The 17,000-nt window shown below is 36.2% G+C and overlaps 1 protein-coding gene across 2 annotated transcripts in view; it reads left to right on the top strand.

Annotated features, from left to right (window-relative positions):
* Positions 1 to 16,645, top strand: part of LOC132698737 (bestrophin-4) — a 53,948-nt gene extending 37,303 nt beyond the window's left edge. Inside the window, exons 5-11 of one of the 2 annotated variants that reach the window (XM_060664962.1) lie at positions 89 to 327; positions 383 to 520; positions 2,761 to 2,868; positions 4,621 to 4,863; positions 8,419 to 8,674; positions 15,566 to 15,777; positions 16,079 to 16,645. In XM_060664962.1, the coding sequence (XP_060520945.1) occupies positions 89 to 327; positions 383 to 520; positions 2,761 to 2,868; positions 4,621 to 4,863; positions 8,419 to 8,674; positions 15,566 to 15,777; positions 16,079 to 16,447 (1,565 nt within the window). In that variant the 3' untranslated portion in view covers positions 16,448 to 16,645. Of the gene's footprint in view, positions 1 to 88; positions 328 to 382; positions 521 to 2,760; positions 2,869 to 4,620; positions 4,864 to 8,418; positions 8,675 to 15,565; positions 15,778 to 15,832 lie in introns of both variants that reach the window. The other variant, XM_060664961.1, reaches the window with a different exon arrangement.
* Positions 16,646 to 17,000: the final 355 nt, after the last annotated feature.

Below are 17,000 nucleotides of genomic sequence, written 5' to 3'. Positions count from 1 at the left end.
GCGCCTTAAAAATTTCGATTCGTACGAGGTGCGGTCAAATAGCGTCACGTATACGCGGCCTCGGCAAAATCACTCGAACGATTTCCAGGTCTCATGATGGACAGCGAGAAGAAGATATTCGAGTTGATGGACAGCAAAACGCCGATGTCAAAGTACTGGATGCCGTTGGTATGGGCGACGAATCTGATCAATAGGGCGCGCAAAGAAGGGCTGACCACGAGCGATCATATTGTTCAGACGATGCTGACGGAATTGTCCGACATCAGGAGACGATTGGGATCGCTGATCGGCTACGACACCGTTAGCGTTCCTCTCGTGTACACCCAGGCGAGTTCTGCTCGATTACCACCTACGCATGACGTAACAATAGCGACTTTCGCAGGTGGTATCTCTGGCGCTCTACGTTTACTTCATGGCGGCGCTGTTGGGGAGGCAGTTCGTCCCGTACGCGACAGATGTCGCTTTGCAGAACAAACTCGAAGGACCGGACGTGTTTTTTCCGTTTTTCACTGCCTTGCAGGTACGCGTATTGCGTATAGAGTATTATACTTGGACCAGAAATATAGTGTTTTTACAACAGACCCCGTGATTAATTTTGCCTATGGATTATTACTTCAAAACCGCCACCCCTGCCGAGCAGACCCTTAACTAACAATTCCAGGACCGTCCTAGCAATTTGTCTACCTACACCATCAAATGGGTTATAAGTATGTTTTCAGTCTTTTCGCCGAGCAATTCTTGAAACGTGTACATAAAGAAATTAGTCCAAAGTAACAATTTATTATGTTCTATTTCATTAAATTTCTACATAGTATCATTATTAATATACAAAATTATTCAATTGCAGGTTCTCATATTAAAGAATGTTGTTCTGGCTTGCTCGATCCTGCCACGTATCTCTAAATCTGGATCTAGATCTTCAGTAATCCAACTACCGAAATATCTGAACTTGGTGACCTTTTGGATGTTCTCGTTTTTTACTCTTATATTTAATTGCATGTTTCGTGTTCTGCTAACAACCATTACCTTCTTCTTCAGTCCCAGTCGTTCTCCTTCAGTGTTTATTCTATCTATTAGTCAACTTAGCGCTTCTTGGCTGTCGGTTACTATGACTGAATCATCAGCATAGCGAAGGTTATTAACAGTCTGGCCGTTAATCTAACCGACAAGAACACAAGACAAATATGATTATTTTCAGACTTACCTGTAAGATAAATAGGGTACAGTTACTTACCATTACTCTTTGATCTATCCAGTGAAAACAACTTCGCAGGGTCCAAGTTCGACAATCAGGTAGATAAATACGTACTTGCTGGAATGATCACAGTCCAATACCTCCACAATATATAGGAATGTAGTGCAATTTAGATTAAACTCTTAAGAACGACACATATCACCTGATGCATAAATGCTCAATCAAATTTAAAACGATCCATTAACGATTCAAATAAAAATTTCAAGTTTTTACAAATATAATGCAGAATAAACATCTGTCGGGATGGCTTTTACCATGGTCCTTCGAAGGCTGCGGTCAAGGTACTGTAAAATACTTAAAACGTCAAAGCAATAAATGCACTATATTTTTGGTCGTAGTATAATAATTTACCTCTCAGCTGCCAGATTTAGGGATAAGCACTATCGAAAGACTTAGACCCTCGAATAATTCAGATGATCTTGCTATCTAATAAATTCGTCTATTAATTTCATGTTTATGAGAACCACAAACTTGCGACTTGGGAGAGTTTAAAAAAACTGAAAATTAGGTTTTCATCGAAAAAATTATTTGACCAAAGGACGCCCGAAATTCCGGAAAAAACCTTGGTACTTTTTGGAAAATGTGTAATATATGCAGCTAAACTTTGCTACTTAAAGTATTCCGATGTTTGAGATATTTTGTGCTAGAATATAAAATATAGTGGGTGCCTTAAATTTTCAGCTATCAACTTTAGATTTGACAGGAAATTTGCAGTTCATACCCACGTCTTAACTGTAGAAGTTGGACTCAATCAAGTTTCAAGAAAATTGTTTTTGGGTTATCTTATCTTCCAGAAAAAACTATTTTCTCCAAAACTGTTCACACGATCGGCAAAATTCTTGAACGAGAAGACGCCAAACCTCCTATTTCAGGCATTTTTTTGTTATCGACAAAAACCTACGACCCTGAAAAATTTTATACAGTTCTGTAGGCCGCACCAAGACCTACAATTGTATGTATTTACGGTTTTCATCTATCACACACTCTTCTCGAGATATTTGAAAAAGTTTATGTGACAGTCGCACTCAATCTAGGAGCGATGACGTCATTGACAATTACGGCGTACCGCCTAGCATAGCATAGAAAAAATTACTTTCGTGAAAACTATTTACTCTGCCTTTAGCAATGTACTGGGTGTGCCTGTAATTGGCAAAAAAGATTTGTATTATATTTTTTGTCAAATATGTATTTATTAGAACAACTATGAATCGCATATTTTTTATGGTTTTTTAAAAATAGTCGTTTCGATTTATTTTCAATTCCGTTTTCGGGAAAATAATTAAATCATTATTCGAAAACTTTATGTTGACATTGTTTAATTTGAGTATATAATTCACTAAGTAACGAAACAACTTAACACTCAATTCGCAGTGAATAGTTTTTAGTATCGATTTGTCTATCGAATTATTCGATAATGCCCATCACCAGACTAGTAGAACTGAGGCCCAGTTGCTATTAATTTATTTTTATTTCTGTCTTATAATTCTGTGACTTTTGCGGTTTAGTTTTGTTTCTATACGGGGTGGCTGAAAGTGGCTGAGGTCCTGATCAACCCTTTCGGCGAGGACGACGACGACATCGAACTGAACTGGCTGATCGACAGGCATATAAAGGTGAGCGCAGAAAAATAAACAGTTCAATGTATCCGGTCGCGTAATGGGTTCCGCATCGCTACCGCCGTGTTTTCGCTTTCTGCCTCCATTGTGGGAAAAACGAATCGGCATTTGTAGCTAATAACTTACTCAGTGATCGAATGGTACCTCGCTCATTTTCAATTCTCCATATTTCTACCAAATGGGGAACCAGGAACGGGATGCGACCATGCGATGGTTGTTTTAACAGACAAGCAAAGGGTTTCAACAGATTTTGCTTCTGTCGCCTGGAGAATAGAATTGAAAATTGAATGACGCAAGGTTCAAACGATATAGATTTGGATTTTTTTCCTTTCCGTTTGTGCGACGATAAATAATATTAGACAACTGACAAGGAGGCAAGGGAAAAAACAACTGAATTTTTTGATATACAAAGTTTTGGCATAGTTTAAGATCGTCTATTGCTAAATTTATGAACTAAAAGAAAAAGGTTAGCAATTAGTGCAATTAATGGCAGAAAATAAATTACAATACAAAATTGGTTACCACCAATTTCAAATAAAAGAGAAAAAGAATAAAGCTCCAAGAACAAAATGTGTTTTTCTGTGTTTAAGTGTGTAGCATAATAAGAATCTAGACTATTATTTTTAAACGCTCTTTTATGTTCGTTAATGCGTTTTTTGAAGGATCTACCCTTATACACACAAAATGGCTACGTTTCACTCTTTTATATACAGACTTCTTAATACGCCACTCTCAACAGAAAATTTCAACAAAGAACTTAATACCCGTCCATTATCGAAAACATTATAAATAAAAAAAAAATTCAGACAACAGTAAATTCTATTTATCCGAAACTTAATACGGAACACGAACAATTTAAAACAATTACGCACATAGGAGAAGGCAGTGAAAAAGTTTCAAAACATTTGTCAAAATGTGGTTTAAAAATAGCTTTCAGAACTAACAACACAAAAGGAAAACAATAAAATGAAGTGTCCAAAATCTCAAAAATCAGGTGTCTACAGGTTGAAATGCCGATCTTGTCCTAAAATTTATTTATATTGGACAAACAGGTAGATTCTTCAAGAAACGCATTAACGAACATTAAAAAGCGTTTAAAAACAATAGTCTAGATTCTAATTATGCTACACACTTAAACACAGAAAAACACATTTTTGACGACAATTTTGATATTTTACCTACAGCCACAAGAAGCAGAAATTTAAATTTATTAGAAGCCATGGAGATTAACAAATGTATTGCTCAACGATCGATTAGATTTAAATACCTCAACTTAAATTCTCACAACATTAAGGTTTTGTTGTCATTTTTCGATATATACAGTAACAGGTAGTTTGTAAATATTACATTTGATAAAGACACGGTGTTGTCGAAACAATTGTCATGTGAATATATAAAATTTCGTGAAAATCTGAACTTTTTGCTCTTATTTATTTTGTTTAATGGATTTTCATCACATCACATTGTGTTAGACCTCAGCGTAAGTGCAATCTACTGTTATCAAAAGCAAATTTTTCGTGTAATGTCGTTTTTTTTTACTGGAAAATGCTCTAAAACATACCTAAATATACTTGTATCGTCCTGAAGTGCGGCGGTGTTGCCAATAATATCTACATGTATAAAAGTTCGCGAACCTTGTATAAATGAAGATATATGTAATTATTAAATATCGATTAAATATAGGCAAAACAGTTCCATCAGGCAAACATTAGATAACGCCTACCGTATGTTTTCCGTTGAATTGTCTAGGCGGCCTATATTATCGTCGACGAAATGCACGAGGAACACCCGGAGCTGCTCAAGGATCAGTACTGGGACGACGTCGTACCCAAGGAAATTCCTTACACGGTCGCTTCCGAGCACTACAGGAAAGAGGAGCCCAAAGGCTCCGCCGACACTTACAAGGTCAAACCCGTGGAAGCTGTCTACGCGAATTTGGTACCTCACCATCATTTTAAGAAGAGCATCGTGGACGATATGTACGCCGATTACGTAAGTCTAGCCGGAAAAACAACTTTCTAAACCGGGATTTCCCAAAATTTCTGCGCTCCATATGTATACAGGACGTGTCAGAATATCGCCAAGAAGGCAACAATGTGAAAAAAGTTTAGGTGCGGTATCACATCTGTTTATCTTTGGCCAGGGCTTTTCCATGTAAATAGAAACAATTCTGATTTAAAATTAGTTTTTTTTTTCGGTTTTAACTTGTCTTACTGCCTCCGAGGTGTCACTTAATAAATACCACGTCTGTAGATCGAAGACAATTCCTTAGAAAATACGTCACTGGAGCAAAGATTTTTTTTTCGAATAAGAATAAGATCCCATCTTAAATGGCGATCCAGAGTTATACCCAAATATTTCATGGAAACGTTTAAATTCGGGATATTGAGCTACGAACTGTTCTGGTATCTTGCGGTTTAAATGCAGACCCAGAGTTATACCTGGATATTCAATAGATTCCGCTTCAACGATGTCCAAAATGTCTGATAAAAACGGGTATAATATATAATAGAGCTATTCTTCTTCTTCTTCTTCTTCGGAATTTGTGTGTTCTTATGACTTGTAGATATCTTCTAATAAAGTCCAATTCGACCGTTCTTATTTTGTTTCTTATCGTTACATAAATATTCGGTATTATCCATATTCATTTTCAATCCCCACAGTTCCTACTCTTGTTTTAGCTATCTTTAATAACAGAGCTATTATTACATAAAATTAGGTTAAGGTCAAAGTCGTCTACGTAATTTCTCCGTTTACACGAATACGTTTATAATTTACACAAAATAAGTAAAAAAATACGAAAAATAATTTTAAAATTCACACGTCACATTCAAGGTGCATTTACAAAAATAAGTAAATGTAAATTTTGCGAAATGAAGCCAACAATTGTTTACAAACATTTCTACATAAAATATAATATAAAATGTTAAAACAAACAATTATTATCATTAATTTGACATTGAAAACAAAGAAAGCTTACCTGTAATTCTTAAAATTTTAATTTCTCATTGATTTATTATTTTATTTTCGTTATCGACTCTTATCTTTTTTCTAATATTATTTCTAAGATGTTTTTCTAAAAGCCCTTAATGACTTTAACATTAAGGATCTCTATCATTGGTTATAAATATAAATAAGAACAACAGCATATAAATTAAAACATTTTTTTTCCACAAAATATATATTTTCAATTATGTCAACCTGTTTGCCGAATCCATCTTTTCATTTCTGATTTAAAATTGTTTTTATTTTATTTTATTTTTTCGTTTTGAACGTGTTCTATAGAGATTTCATTGAACAATTTAGGAAACAGACCTTCTGTAAGTCAAAGATAATTGATTTTAATAAAAAATGAGTCATGAATATGATAAAAAATGGTATAATAGATAATATTCGTATTATTACATGAATTTAGGTTTATGTTAAGTTGGGCTTTATTTCTTCGCACTACGTTTCGGCGTACTGTGCTTTGGACAAGGTCACGTAGCTCGTCAAAATCGAATTTCGTCGACATATGGGTTGGGTAAATCCCGGGGGCAATTGAAAAGCGATTAGATCCGTACTCGTCGCTGCATTGTGATTCGCAATAAAACATTCGAAATCCTCTGATGGATCGAATTTTGTGTACAGGTTGTGACAAAATGGAATGGAAATATTTCAAGGCCATTTTGATGAGCGGAAAGTCTGTCTGGTGTTTTAGTCAACGCGGTGGAAGTGGAAGTTTCTTTGAATAATCAGCAATCTTTTTGTTTGCTTTCCCATGGGTCGATCCTTCCATATTCTCCAATTCCCCCAATTAGTTTTAATCCAGCCTCCACGCTTCTTGGTCTGGGTAGATCCAAAAATGCATATTTTTCAAAGCGTTAAATTTTTCTAAACAATTGTTTTTCCGTTTATTACTTTTGTATCATTTTCGATATTTTTATTAAATTTGGTGAAGATCTTTTAATTATTGTGAGGCCGTTTTTGACAAAAAAGCTTTACTTTTATTTTTTTATTTTAGTGGCGACCTTACGGGATTTCGACTGAACATTTTTAAAGAAAAAAATTGCACCAACAGCTTTTTCTCAAAAGAAAAATAATTTTTAAAATGCGCACTCAATTTGGAGCAAATTTGGTGAACGAACTTGCTTTCGTACGACACGGTTTTTGCTTAAAAACATAAAAAAACTTAATTTTTATATAAAGTCCGCTTTATTTGAAATCTGGCACGTGTCCGCTACCTAACAGACACCTTTTTGTTAATATTTACTACAGACTTGGTGAAACGGGTAGTTTTAAGAGGTCTGCTCTTATAGAAACACCAAGAATAGTAAGAACGGTTTAGATAGAGCAAGATGTCATAAATGCTATTGAAGAAATTATAAAAGATCAACAACTTACTTTTATCATATGCAACGAGTCAGGGATTTTCCGCTAAAAGTGGCTTTGTGTTGATTTGCACACAGCAAAATCCAAAGTTTTTATCATAAGTGCTGTTTACCGACGAGGCATGTTTTTCCCGTAGCCCAATAATAAACTTCCATAAGAATCATTTGTGGGACCATAATAATCCTCACGCCGTAATTGAAAATCTTTTTCAAGAGCAATTTTCGGTAAATTTTTGGATTGGAGTTATAGGGGATTTCCTTATCGGGTCTTATTTTCTGCCTGGCAGATTTACTGGTGAGGATGTCCCGCTAGAGCAAAGAGGTTCTATGCGGTTTATGCATGACGGAGCTCCAGCGCACTTCAGTTTAATAGCACGTCAGTATTTAGATGAAAATTATCCTGATCGCTGGATTGGGCGTGCTCTGCCACATTTTTGGCCACCCAGGTCACCTGATTTAAATCCAATAGATTTCTTTCGCTGGGGACACTTAAAAACACCAGTCCAAAACGAGGAATAACTAAGAAATCGGATTGTATAGTTATTAGGAACAGCCCTGGTATTTCAAAAAGGGTTCGCCAGTCCCTAATAAGGCGTACAAACGCATGTATCGAAGTCGGGGGAGGTCATTTCCAACAATTGCTCTAATTTATTTTTTCTGGGAGTGTATTGCTTGTAATCTTTTGTTTACAGTTATTTAATAATAAATATCTTCCTGTTAGTAGTTAATTTTTTGTATTTATTTATTTTTTTTAAGCAAAAACAGTGCGTCGTACGAAACATGCAACAAACTTCAATAATTAAAAGATGTACGCCAAATTTGATAAAAGTATCGACAGTGATATAAAAGATATAAAAGGAAAAACTATTTTTTTTGAAAATTTGAACACCCTGTATCTTGAAAAATATGCATTTTTGGTCCTACGTTTATATAAAATTTTTGTCTCAAAATCATTCAAGTTAAAGTTTGGTAGCGTACTTTTTTAACACCCTGCATATTGGAAAACAGTTTTAAGGACCTATCTAATCAAATCAAATATTATGGTCATAATGCAAAAACTTTGTCGATTAATGAGAAATTTCAATGAAAGCGGTCTGTATATTTTTGGAAAATCCGCCAAAATTTCGAGTTTTCTATCCATCGAAAATAAACGGAGAGAATTTCTTTTGCCACGCAGGAGAGCGTGGACACGCCCATCGTGGAGCGCCGCAAAAGCAACAACTGGTTTACGAGGCAGATATCCAGGACCGGAATGGGTTCTATTAGGTCCGCTTCGACTGCTTATTCGTCGGGCGGACTTTTCAACAGACAAAGGGGCAACTCTGTGTACGCGAATCCGGAGAACGGGCAAATTCAAGTGCCCGTCCAGAAAATGTCCATCTACGACCGACTCGTGGGCAGGCGCAGTGGCAGGAATCAAAAGTTGAAAACCAGTAAGTATCCAGAGTTCTGTGGAAAGTGGCTTTTCCGGCTAGTATTGTTAAAAAACGTCATCAAACCTGCAGATGTCAGCTCACAACCTCAGTTTCTGGCTCAAATAGTTGTGGATTTAATAATAATAATAAATAAACAATTTTCAACATGATATGTGCAACTTACCGCACAATATTGATGAGAAAATTACAATACTTAATAATTTACTGTTAGCATTATTTAAATTAAAAAATCACTTATAAAGTAAACCAAAGGCTCCCGGTTGACGGAAAATGTTAAAATATTTATGAAGCAGAGAGATTCAGCTTTACAAAGATTTAAAAGAACTAGGAATATATAAAAATCCAAGGAATTTTACATTGTCTACAATAAGAAGAGAAAAGAGATCTAGATATCTAGATCACTGCGCAATTTTAATAGCTCCAAATAAACTTGGCAGGCTCTAAAGAGTTTTTTTTTTTTTTTTTACTCAAAAAAAGACACTATTCCAAATACCCTGAAGTAATTAATATGTTCTTTTCGCATTTGCTAGAAAAAAAAACTGTAATGATAAAATGCAATATTATCAACACAATTGTTTTAATAATCCTCTACACTTTTCTTTTGAATTAACAAATCTTCCTGATGTTCATAAATATATTCATTAAATTAAAACAAATGCTACTGGGGTTGACGAAATCTCTAGATTTATGCTTCCTTACATTGATAAGTATGTCACTCACGTTATTAATTTTTCCATAGAAGTAAACTATTTTCCAGCTTTTTGGAAAACCATAAGCTTAAAATAATGGCCCGACAAGTTTTAATGACGTAAGAATTATAAGTATATTACCGGCTCTATCAAAACTATACGAAAAAGTTCTTTATAATAAAATGTGTACCTATATAATGGATAATAGAACACCAGAATGTCAGTGCGGTTTTAAACGAAAGTTAAGTACTGCGAATGCTCTTATAAGTGTCATTGTTGATATTGTTGTCCAAGCCACTGACAAAAAACTAACGAGTGCCTTAATACGTGATACGGTGAACCATGACCTATTGATTTCCAAGCTGATTCTCTATGGTTTTTCCTCTGATTCACGCGAGCTGGTTAAATCGTATTTTTCAAATCGATATCAGAAAATATACAGTGAAAGCAGATGTTCGAAAGAAATTGCAAGTTTCTCGGGGGCGCTGCATGGTTCCATTTTGGGGCCGTTATTATTATTATTTTTTTTGATTTACACTTCTGACATTTTAAAATCCTTAAATTTTTGAAAAGTTCAGGCACATGCCGACGACACTCAATTGTATTGCTGTTTTGATTTTAATAGTAGCATAGATGCAGATGTATTTATAAATCAGGATCTTCACAGGATTAGTGAATTTTCTCGTGCCCATAATTTAAAACTAAACCCATCAAAATCGCATTTAATGATATTTGGAAATAAAAATAAAGTTCAGCTACTTAAACAAGATATTAATATAACTTTCATCATCATCACGCTGCCTATCCACTTAATGGATGTTGGCGACCACACGCTGAAATTGGTCTCTATCTCTTGCCGCGTTGACAAGTTCCCCAATTGTTTTTAGACCTGTCCATTGTCTAATGTTCCTTGCCGATGACATCTGTTTCCTTCCTATTCCTCTCTTGCCATCTATTTTACCCTCTAATATGAGTTGTAACAGCTGATACCTATCATGTCTAAAAATGTGTCCGAGGTAGGCCGTTTTCCTGCGTTTTACGGCTGTAAGTAGTTCTCTGTTCTTATGAACTCTTCTTAGTACTTCGTCGTTAGTTACTCTGTCCGTCCACGGGACTCTCAGAAGACGTCGGTAGGTCCACATTTCGAAGGCTTCCACTCTGTTGATCATTTTTGCATTCACAGTCCATGCCTCCACTCCGTACAAAAGTACCGACCAAACATGGCATTTTGCATATCGGACTCGAAGAGACAGGTGCAGGTCTCGATTTCTAAGGATTTTTTCATATCTCATGAATGCCGCACGTGCCATCTCTGTTCTGCACCTAATCTCTTTTTCCGAGTTCCATCCTGCATGCAGCCAACATCCTAAGTATTTGAACTGTGTTACTCGTTCTATATTTCGGTTTTCTATCTGAATTGTGGCATCTGTATACATTGGTTTTTTCCTACTGACTATCATAAATTTGGTTTTGTCGGCGTTAATGTTTATCCCGTATTCGTTGCTGCTGCCACATAACCTAGTACACATTCTCTGTAGTTCCTCATATATAACTTTAGATAGTATTAAACTTTCCGTTGTCGATTCAGTAAAAAAATTGGGGGCGATCATAGATTGTGATCTAAAATTTTGTGAATATTTAAAAAATATATATGTATATAGATATATATTTTTCAAAGATACTTCCACAGGCGACTGTAATACTTCTTACAAAATTTCCGGATTCCTCCTGCGTCGGTTTTTGCTGAGTCGAAATTGCTGACCCTTCGCCAATCATCCTGTTGGCTTCTTCAGAGCTTGACTGAAACTGAGAAACTGAGAAAAGAAGAAAAGCCCTGCCATTTTTTCATGTTCGACATTTAAAAATGCAATACGTATTACGTGATAAGTGATAAAATACAAGATACGCGCTCTGGCGTTCGTTTGAGAAACTAGAACTCAATTTCCGGTATTTGCTGGATTTTTTTTTCTCAAATTTCTTCTTCCGCGAGGTTGAGTCACGTCACGCGACTGGGAATTTTCCAAAGCGTTTTGTATTTTGCTTGTTGTTAAACTGCAGTTCGGTTGAATGATGACGCGTCGAAGCGTAGATAAAAAATCGCTTAAACAGACCAACACGTTTGGCTATTAATCGCCATTAGAACGTCGCCTCAGCATTTTTTTTCCGATATCAAAGTTCGCGTTGTTGTCCCGACGCCGAACCTTAGGAAAGCTCGACAGTGGCGTAAACGTTAAAAATTATTTTTAAAACATTAAATGTAAAAATGTAAAACTGAAAAGTAAATACGGAGATCTGTACCGCGCGTTCAATTTATCTTAACATTTTAATTGGCTGTAACTTTTTTGTTTTTAGAGATATCGAGGTAAACAAAAAAACAATATGTTGGGTTAGTGGCCATATTTTTTAAAATGGAACACCCTGTATCTTTTATATGTGTTTAATATAATGTTATTACGATTACAATGACGTAAAACACTTGATATTGTAGTGCACTGGTTTTTGACAAATCGTCAAAAATAGGAGATTTTTGTATAATTACAAAAAGTGACTTGACTGACTGCAACAACAATAATTATTTACAAATTAAAGTAGAACAAAAACAATATAAATTACAAGACATACTAAAGTAAAAATATGTCAAACTAAATAAATAACAAAAAAAAATGCTGTATGTGAACGCGATTTTCCTGATTGTCTCTTAACTGATTGATTGCCTCTGAAATCCTTTGCGCAAAAGAAAAAATCTATTAAAGTTAAATCGGGGCTTTTGGCTGGCCAATTCATAGTTCCGCCGTTCTCTATTCAACCCCTGCGATACATTTAGGGGTATGGTCTGTTCATAAATATAAGAAAGTGACCAATTGCTTTTTAATGGGATTATCCAAGGGTGGTCATTAACATACAATGCAACAAGATTATTACTTAAAGTTTCGGAATTTAAATTCAGGTAAAATTTTGGTCCGTAATAGAAAATAATTTTATACCTACCTGTGTTTAATATTCTTTGGTTTGGTATACTACTTAGTTTAAGTTTATTAGTAATCATTCTTATTTCGTGTGTAATACAGCGTGTGTTGAATCGTGTGCGAATTTTGCAAAATATGTGCGAGTCTAGTGTATCTCAGGATATGCTCTCGCCCAAATGTTGTAAACAATGTTTATTTGATTGTCATTGAACGTGGTGCCAGCAAGCAAGCATCTTTAGAAGAAACGGCCACATTGACGAAAATTCCAACATCAACTGTATGGAAAATTGTGAATAATCCCATTTCAGCGAGGAAAAAAAGAAGCGATGCTGACAACTGATAAGTGTAAAACAAACGCACCATCAACAAGAGGTAAAAGAATAACTATTTTGCATGCTGGCTCTAAAGATGGTTGGATTCCAAATGGACTTTCTCTGTCTGCGGAAAATATTAAAGATTCTTCTCTGGATCCCTCCACAAAGTTGGGCAAATTCTGTTAAACAGATAGGAAAAGCAGAACAATCGTATATCCATATTGCAAATAATATAGAACAAATAATAATTAGAACAGGTGATGATAGCGATACTGATACTGATATAATATGTGAATAATTTTAAGTAATTTAAGTAGGTAATAAAAATAATTTGTAATTTTATTTTAGATTTAAACATAAATACATACATAAATAAATAAATATTGCTTAGTATCTTTCCTAACAAAACCCCAAATAAGTAAATTCTAAGCAAAGTACGGGCCTGTTCGGCCATATTTCATTCTTACAGCTTGCCCGGGTCTTTCTTTAATTCGTATTAGGTTAGGCACTTTCTTATATATAATAACAGACTTTAAATCTTCTATATATTGTTCAATTTGGTGCTCTAAGAGTTGCAAATAATGATCTTCAGTTAACTTTTGCTCTATTAATATCGGACCGATCTATGACACGACACCATACATTAATTGATTGGTACCCCTGGAAACTAGATGTGCTTCATAGAATCCGAATATATTTGCCTTATTTTCTTTATTTAAAACATTATGATTCCTGAATCATTTCATACGTTACCGTTTTTTGCAAATTTGCGTTGTACTTTTATTATTCAGAAAGTATACTTGAAATATATCACTACTTTTGCGAATGCTAAATTCGCGAAAAACCATTTTAACAACAATGACTTGGACAAAAATTGAACCATCAACGTTGTTTACTAATACGTCAAACATAAACATATTTCTATCTGTCAGTCAGGGCACTCTATGAAATTATATAAGGGTTGGATTAAAATATAAAGTTTGTTTACATCATTGTAATCGTAATATGATATTCTATTAAACACGTATATATACAGGGTGTTCCATAAAAAAAAGATGCATGCTTATGTGTCAGAAAATTGATAGTGTTTGTCGTTTACCGATCGAAATTTTAACGTAAAAAGTTACTTATTACCGCATATTTACAACGCCCGTAGACAAATTCGTTTTAAAATTCGCCGTACATCCTGCGTTTGTCTCTAACCGTTTATCGAATCCGTTTAAAGCGAGACTCATTAACAAAATCATAATCGTCGTAATTGCCAGTCAGTGAAAACAAGTTTTTCGCAGGCACTGGTTCAAGGTCGAGTTGCCCTCCATTGAGGTTCCACGTATACGTTCAAACTGTCAAGAAAAAACTCGATTGATTGTGATGTAAACGATGTTGTTGTTTGTCTTCATTTTTTTCCCCTTATCAAGTACAAACTACGATACTTTTTTGAGATACATGGTGGTAAATTTTTCAAAAATAAAATATATTTTTTTACTATCTGTAAAACCACTTTGAACATTTTAATGAAATTTGAGACAAATTTATTATGTATCAAGAGACAGTCTATTTAGTCGGACATTGATGGTACGCCACTGATTTCTCCTTAAATAAAAATTATTTTTACAATCGCCATTCATTTCTTCAGAAATTTGGTTTCTTGATTTTTTTCAATCCGAAATAAAAACCTCGTTAATATGACGGCACAGAAGAAAATCAGTGGCGTGGCAGAAAATCAGTGGATCGGTCAAAATAGTTATAAAGTTAGCTTCATCTGTTCATAGTATTTCTAGGTCAAATAAAAACCATCGACAAAAATTGATAATTGTGCGAAATGTTCAGATTATTTTAAATTCCTCTATTACTAAGTTCGGGATTTTCATTAACAGAATCTACATTTGTTTCTTCAATTTCTGCAATTCTTACACTCTGATGAAATGATTATTTTCCCTCAAAGTACCCGTTTCACTCCACCTTCTTCAAAAGTAATTTTAAAATGTTCGTCTATTAGGAGAACGTTCTTGGTTTCATCGCCTAGCTTCAGGCGCACTACCATACCGAATTAATGAAGAAGCTTTAATTACGGGAAACCCACTTAGTCCTTTGTTAGCCGAGATTGTTTTGGATAATTTGGAAAATATCATACTAGAACGTACTTTAAGTAAAAGTTTTCTATGGTGGTATAGACATGTGGATGATGTCTTTGCTTGCTTTGTCGGAACGGACAGACAAATGAATTCTTTTTAAATTACATTAACTCATTACATTATCGTATAAAATTCACTATCGAGATTGAACAGGATAACTCTATTATTTTTTTTAAACTTCACTATTACGAAAACGAAAAACAAATGAGATTTTTCCGTTTATCATAAACCTTCACACACAGACACAGTCATTAATAACAGCTCAAATCACCCTTATACATACAAAATGGCGGCATTTCACTCTTTTATACATAGATTTCTTAATACGCCACTTTCAACAGAAAATTACACGGTGTTGTCGAAACAATTGTCATGTAAAAATATATAATTTCGTGAAAATCTGAAGTTTTAGTTCTTATTTATTTTGATAAATGGATTTTTATCAAGTAAAAGCCATCTAAGTTCAATTTCCAAAGAACGCCTCACACAGATAAACAATTACTAAAGTACGAAATAGCAATGATAATGCTCGCATATTAACGACATTGTTGGGGCCGTGAGGAGAAGAGGTTCTAATTTTTTTTAAGCGAAAATCGTGCATCGCATTTGATAAAATCAACAAATTAAGATTGTAGGAATAATTTTTATTTTTAGAGGAATTAGTGGCGCAACAACAATAAAATGGGGTACACTAAACAATGCCTCTTTATAAAATAAGTGGCATTACACTATTCTGGTGTTCTTAGTGTGAGTATGCTGATCTCTGTCAACCGACGCGTTTCAGATGCTAAACTGAACGGTGCGGCCGCGTTGCAAGTGAAACATCGGCCGCGCATCCCCACCCCCGACGTCACCAAAGAGGTGGTGGACAGGGAGAGCCGCCTGGCGGCCAGCGTGGCCAACACCGTCAGCCAGCAGATGGCCACGGGGCTCACCCTCATGTCGCAGTTGCCTCCCAACCACGGCTACTCTCCGAACGACGCGCCTATCTTGCAGGTATGCCACGCGGATGGTTTCGACAACCCACCCTGAGAATCGCTCGGTCCTCTAGGTCTTGCTCTCCCCCATCCAAGAACTCGACGGCACCGGCTCCGTTAACAACACCCTCCACGCGAACCAGCCAGGCACCACGGCCCTAGCACAGGCGGTTTTATCTCCCGGTGTGGGTCCGGTACTGGGCGCACCCGTCACAGTACCCATGACGGTATCCCAATTAACGTCCCTGGGTATCACTTCGGTGCACAACAGTCCTCTCGTCGCGAGGTCCTTCCAATCCGAAAATCCCCTTTTCGTTCAGGCTTTCGACACGTCGAAGGCAACGGCTCCGACAATCACCGAACTCCAGGGGGCCGAAGATGAGCGCGAGGTAAACAGCGACTTCTCCCACGCCTCCAAGGACTCCATCACCTCCAATACGTCGACCGCGACCGCGTCGATAGCGTCGGCACCACCAATGCCCTCCAGCTCGCCTAGGACGAAGCGTTCCTCTCCTCCAGTACCCCCGAAGCAGGAAGTCGCGGATAGACTATCGTCCAGCGCTTCCGCGCCCAATTCTCTGTCTTCGTTGGGCGGGGGACACCCGGGGGACGGCCCCAAGATGAGGAAGGTGTCGACGGTGTCGCAGAACATGGGCAACCCTCCCAAGAGGGGTGAAGTTTACGTGTAGGCGGCGCGAGGTGTACATAGGATCGATATGCTGACGTTTGTGATATAGTAGGGGTAGTTTGTTACGTTCATAAGTATCTTGAGGGGGAAATTTACGACGTGGAAAACGGAAATCAACGACGCGAACAAAAATTGGGCGGTTAATTTATTTTTTCTATTAGACAGTTGTTGTTTCGGAAAAATATAAGTTTTTGAAGTACTCAAAGGCGTTTTGATGGGGTGCGGGCGAATAACTCCGGAAAATTCAAAACTAAAAAATCCTCCCGATTTTTGACCTTTGAGCAATAAGTACTTTGTTTGAAGGACGAGCATTTGATTTTTTTTGATCTGTGGATTTTTCTTATCATCTGTTTCAAGGTGTCAGTTTCTTCTCTAAGTAATCCTGTTGATTTCTTATTTCTTTTCAAAGTACGATGAACCAATCTCCTAACCCAGTTACTTATACGAAATCATAGCAAGTTAATATATTATAATATAAATTTTAAGGTAGACTTGGGCCGAAACTACAGTGCTTTTATAACCGACCACGTCATGTGGTTATTGGTTTTGCCGGT

Source organism: Cylas formicarius, unplaced genomic scaffold (genome assembly GCF_029955315.1).
Source record: "Cylas formicarius isolate icCylForm1 unplaced genomic scaffold, icCylForm1.1 PGA_scaffold_2__14_contigs__length_35257938, whole genome shotgun sequence".
Classification (NCBI taxonomy): Eukaryota; Metazoa; Arthropoda; class Insecta; order Coleoptera; family Brentidae; genus Cylas; species Cylas formicarius.
The sequence above is the reverse complement of the archived record's forward strand: the minus strand, read 5'-3'. Positions and strand labels throughout refer to the sequence as shown.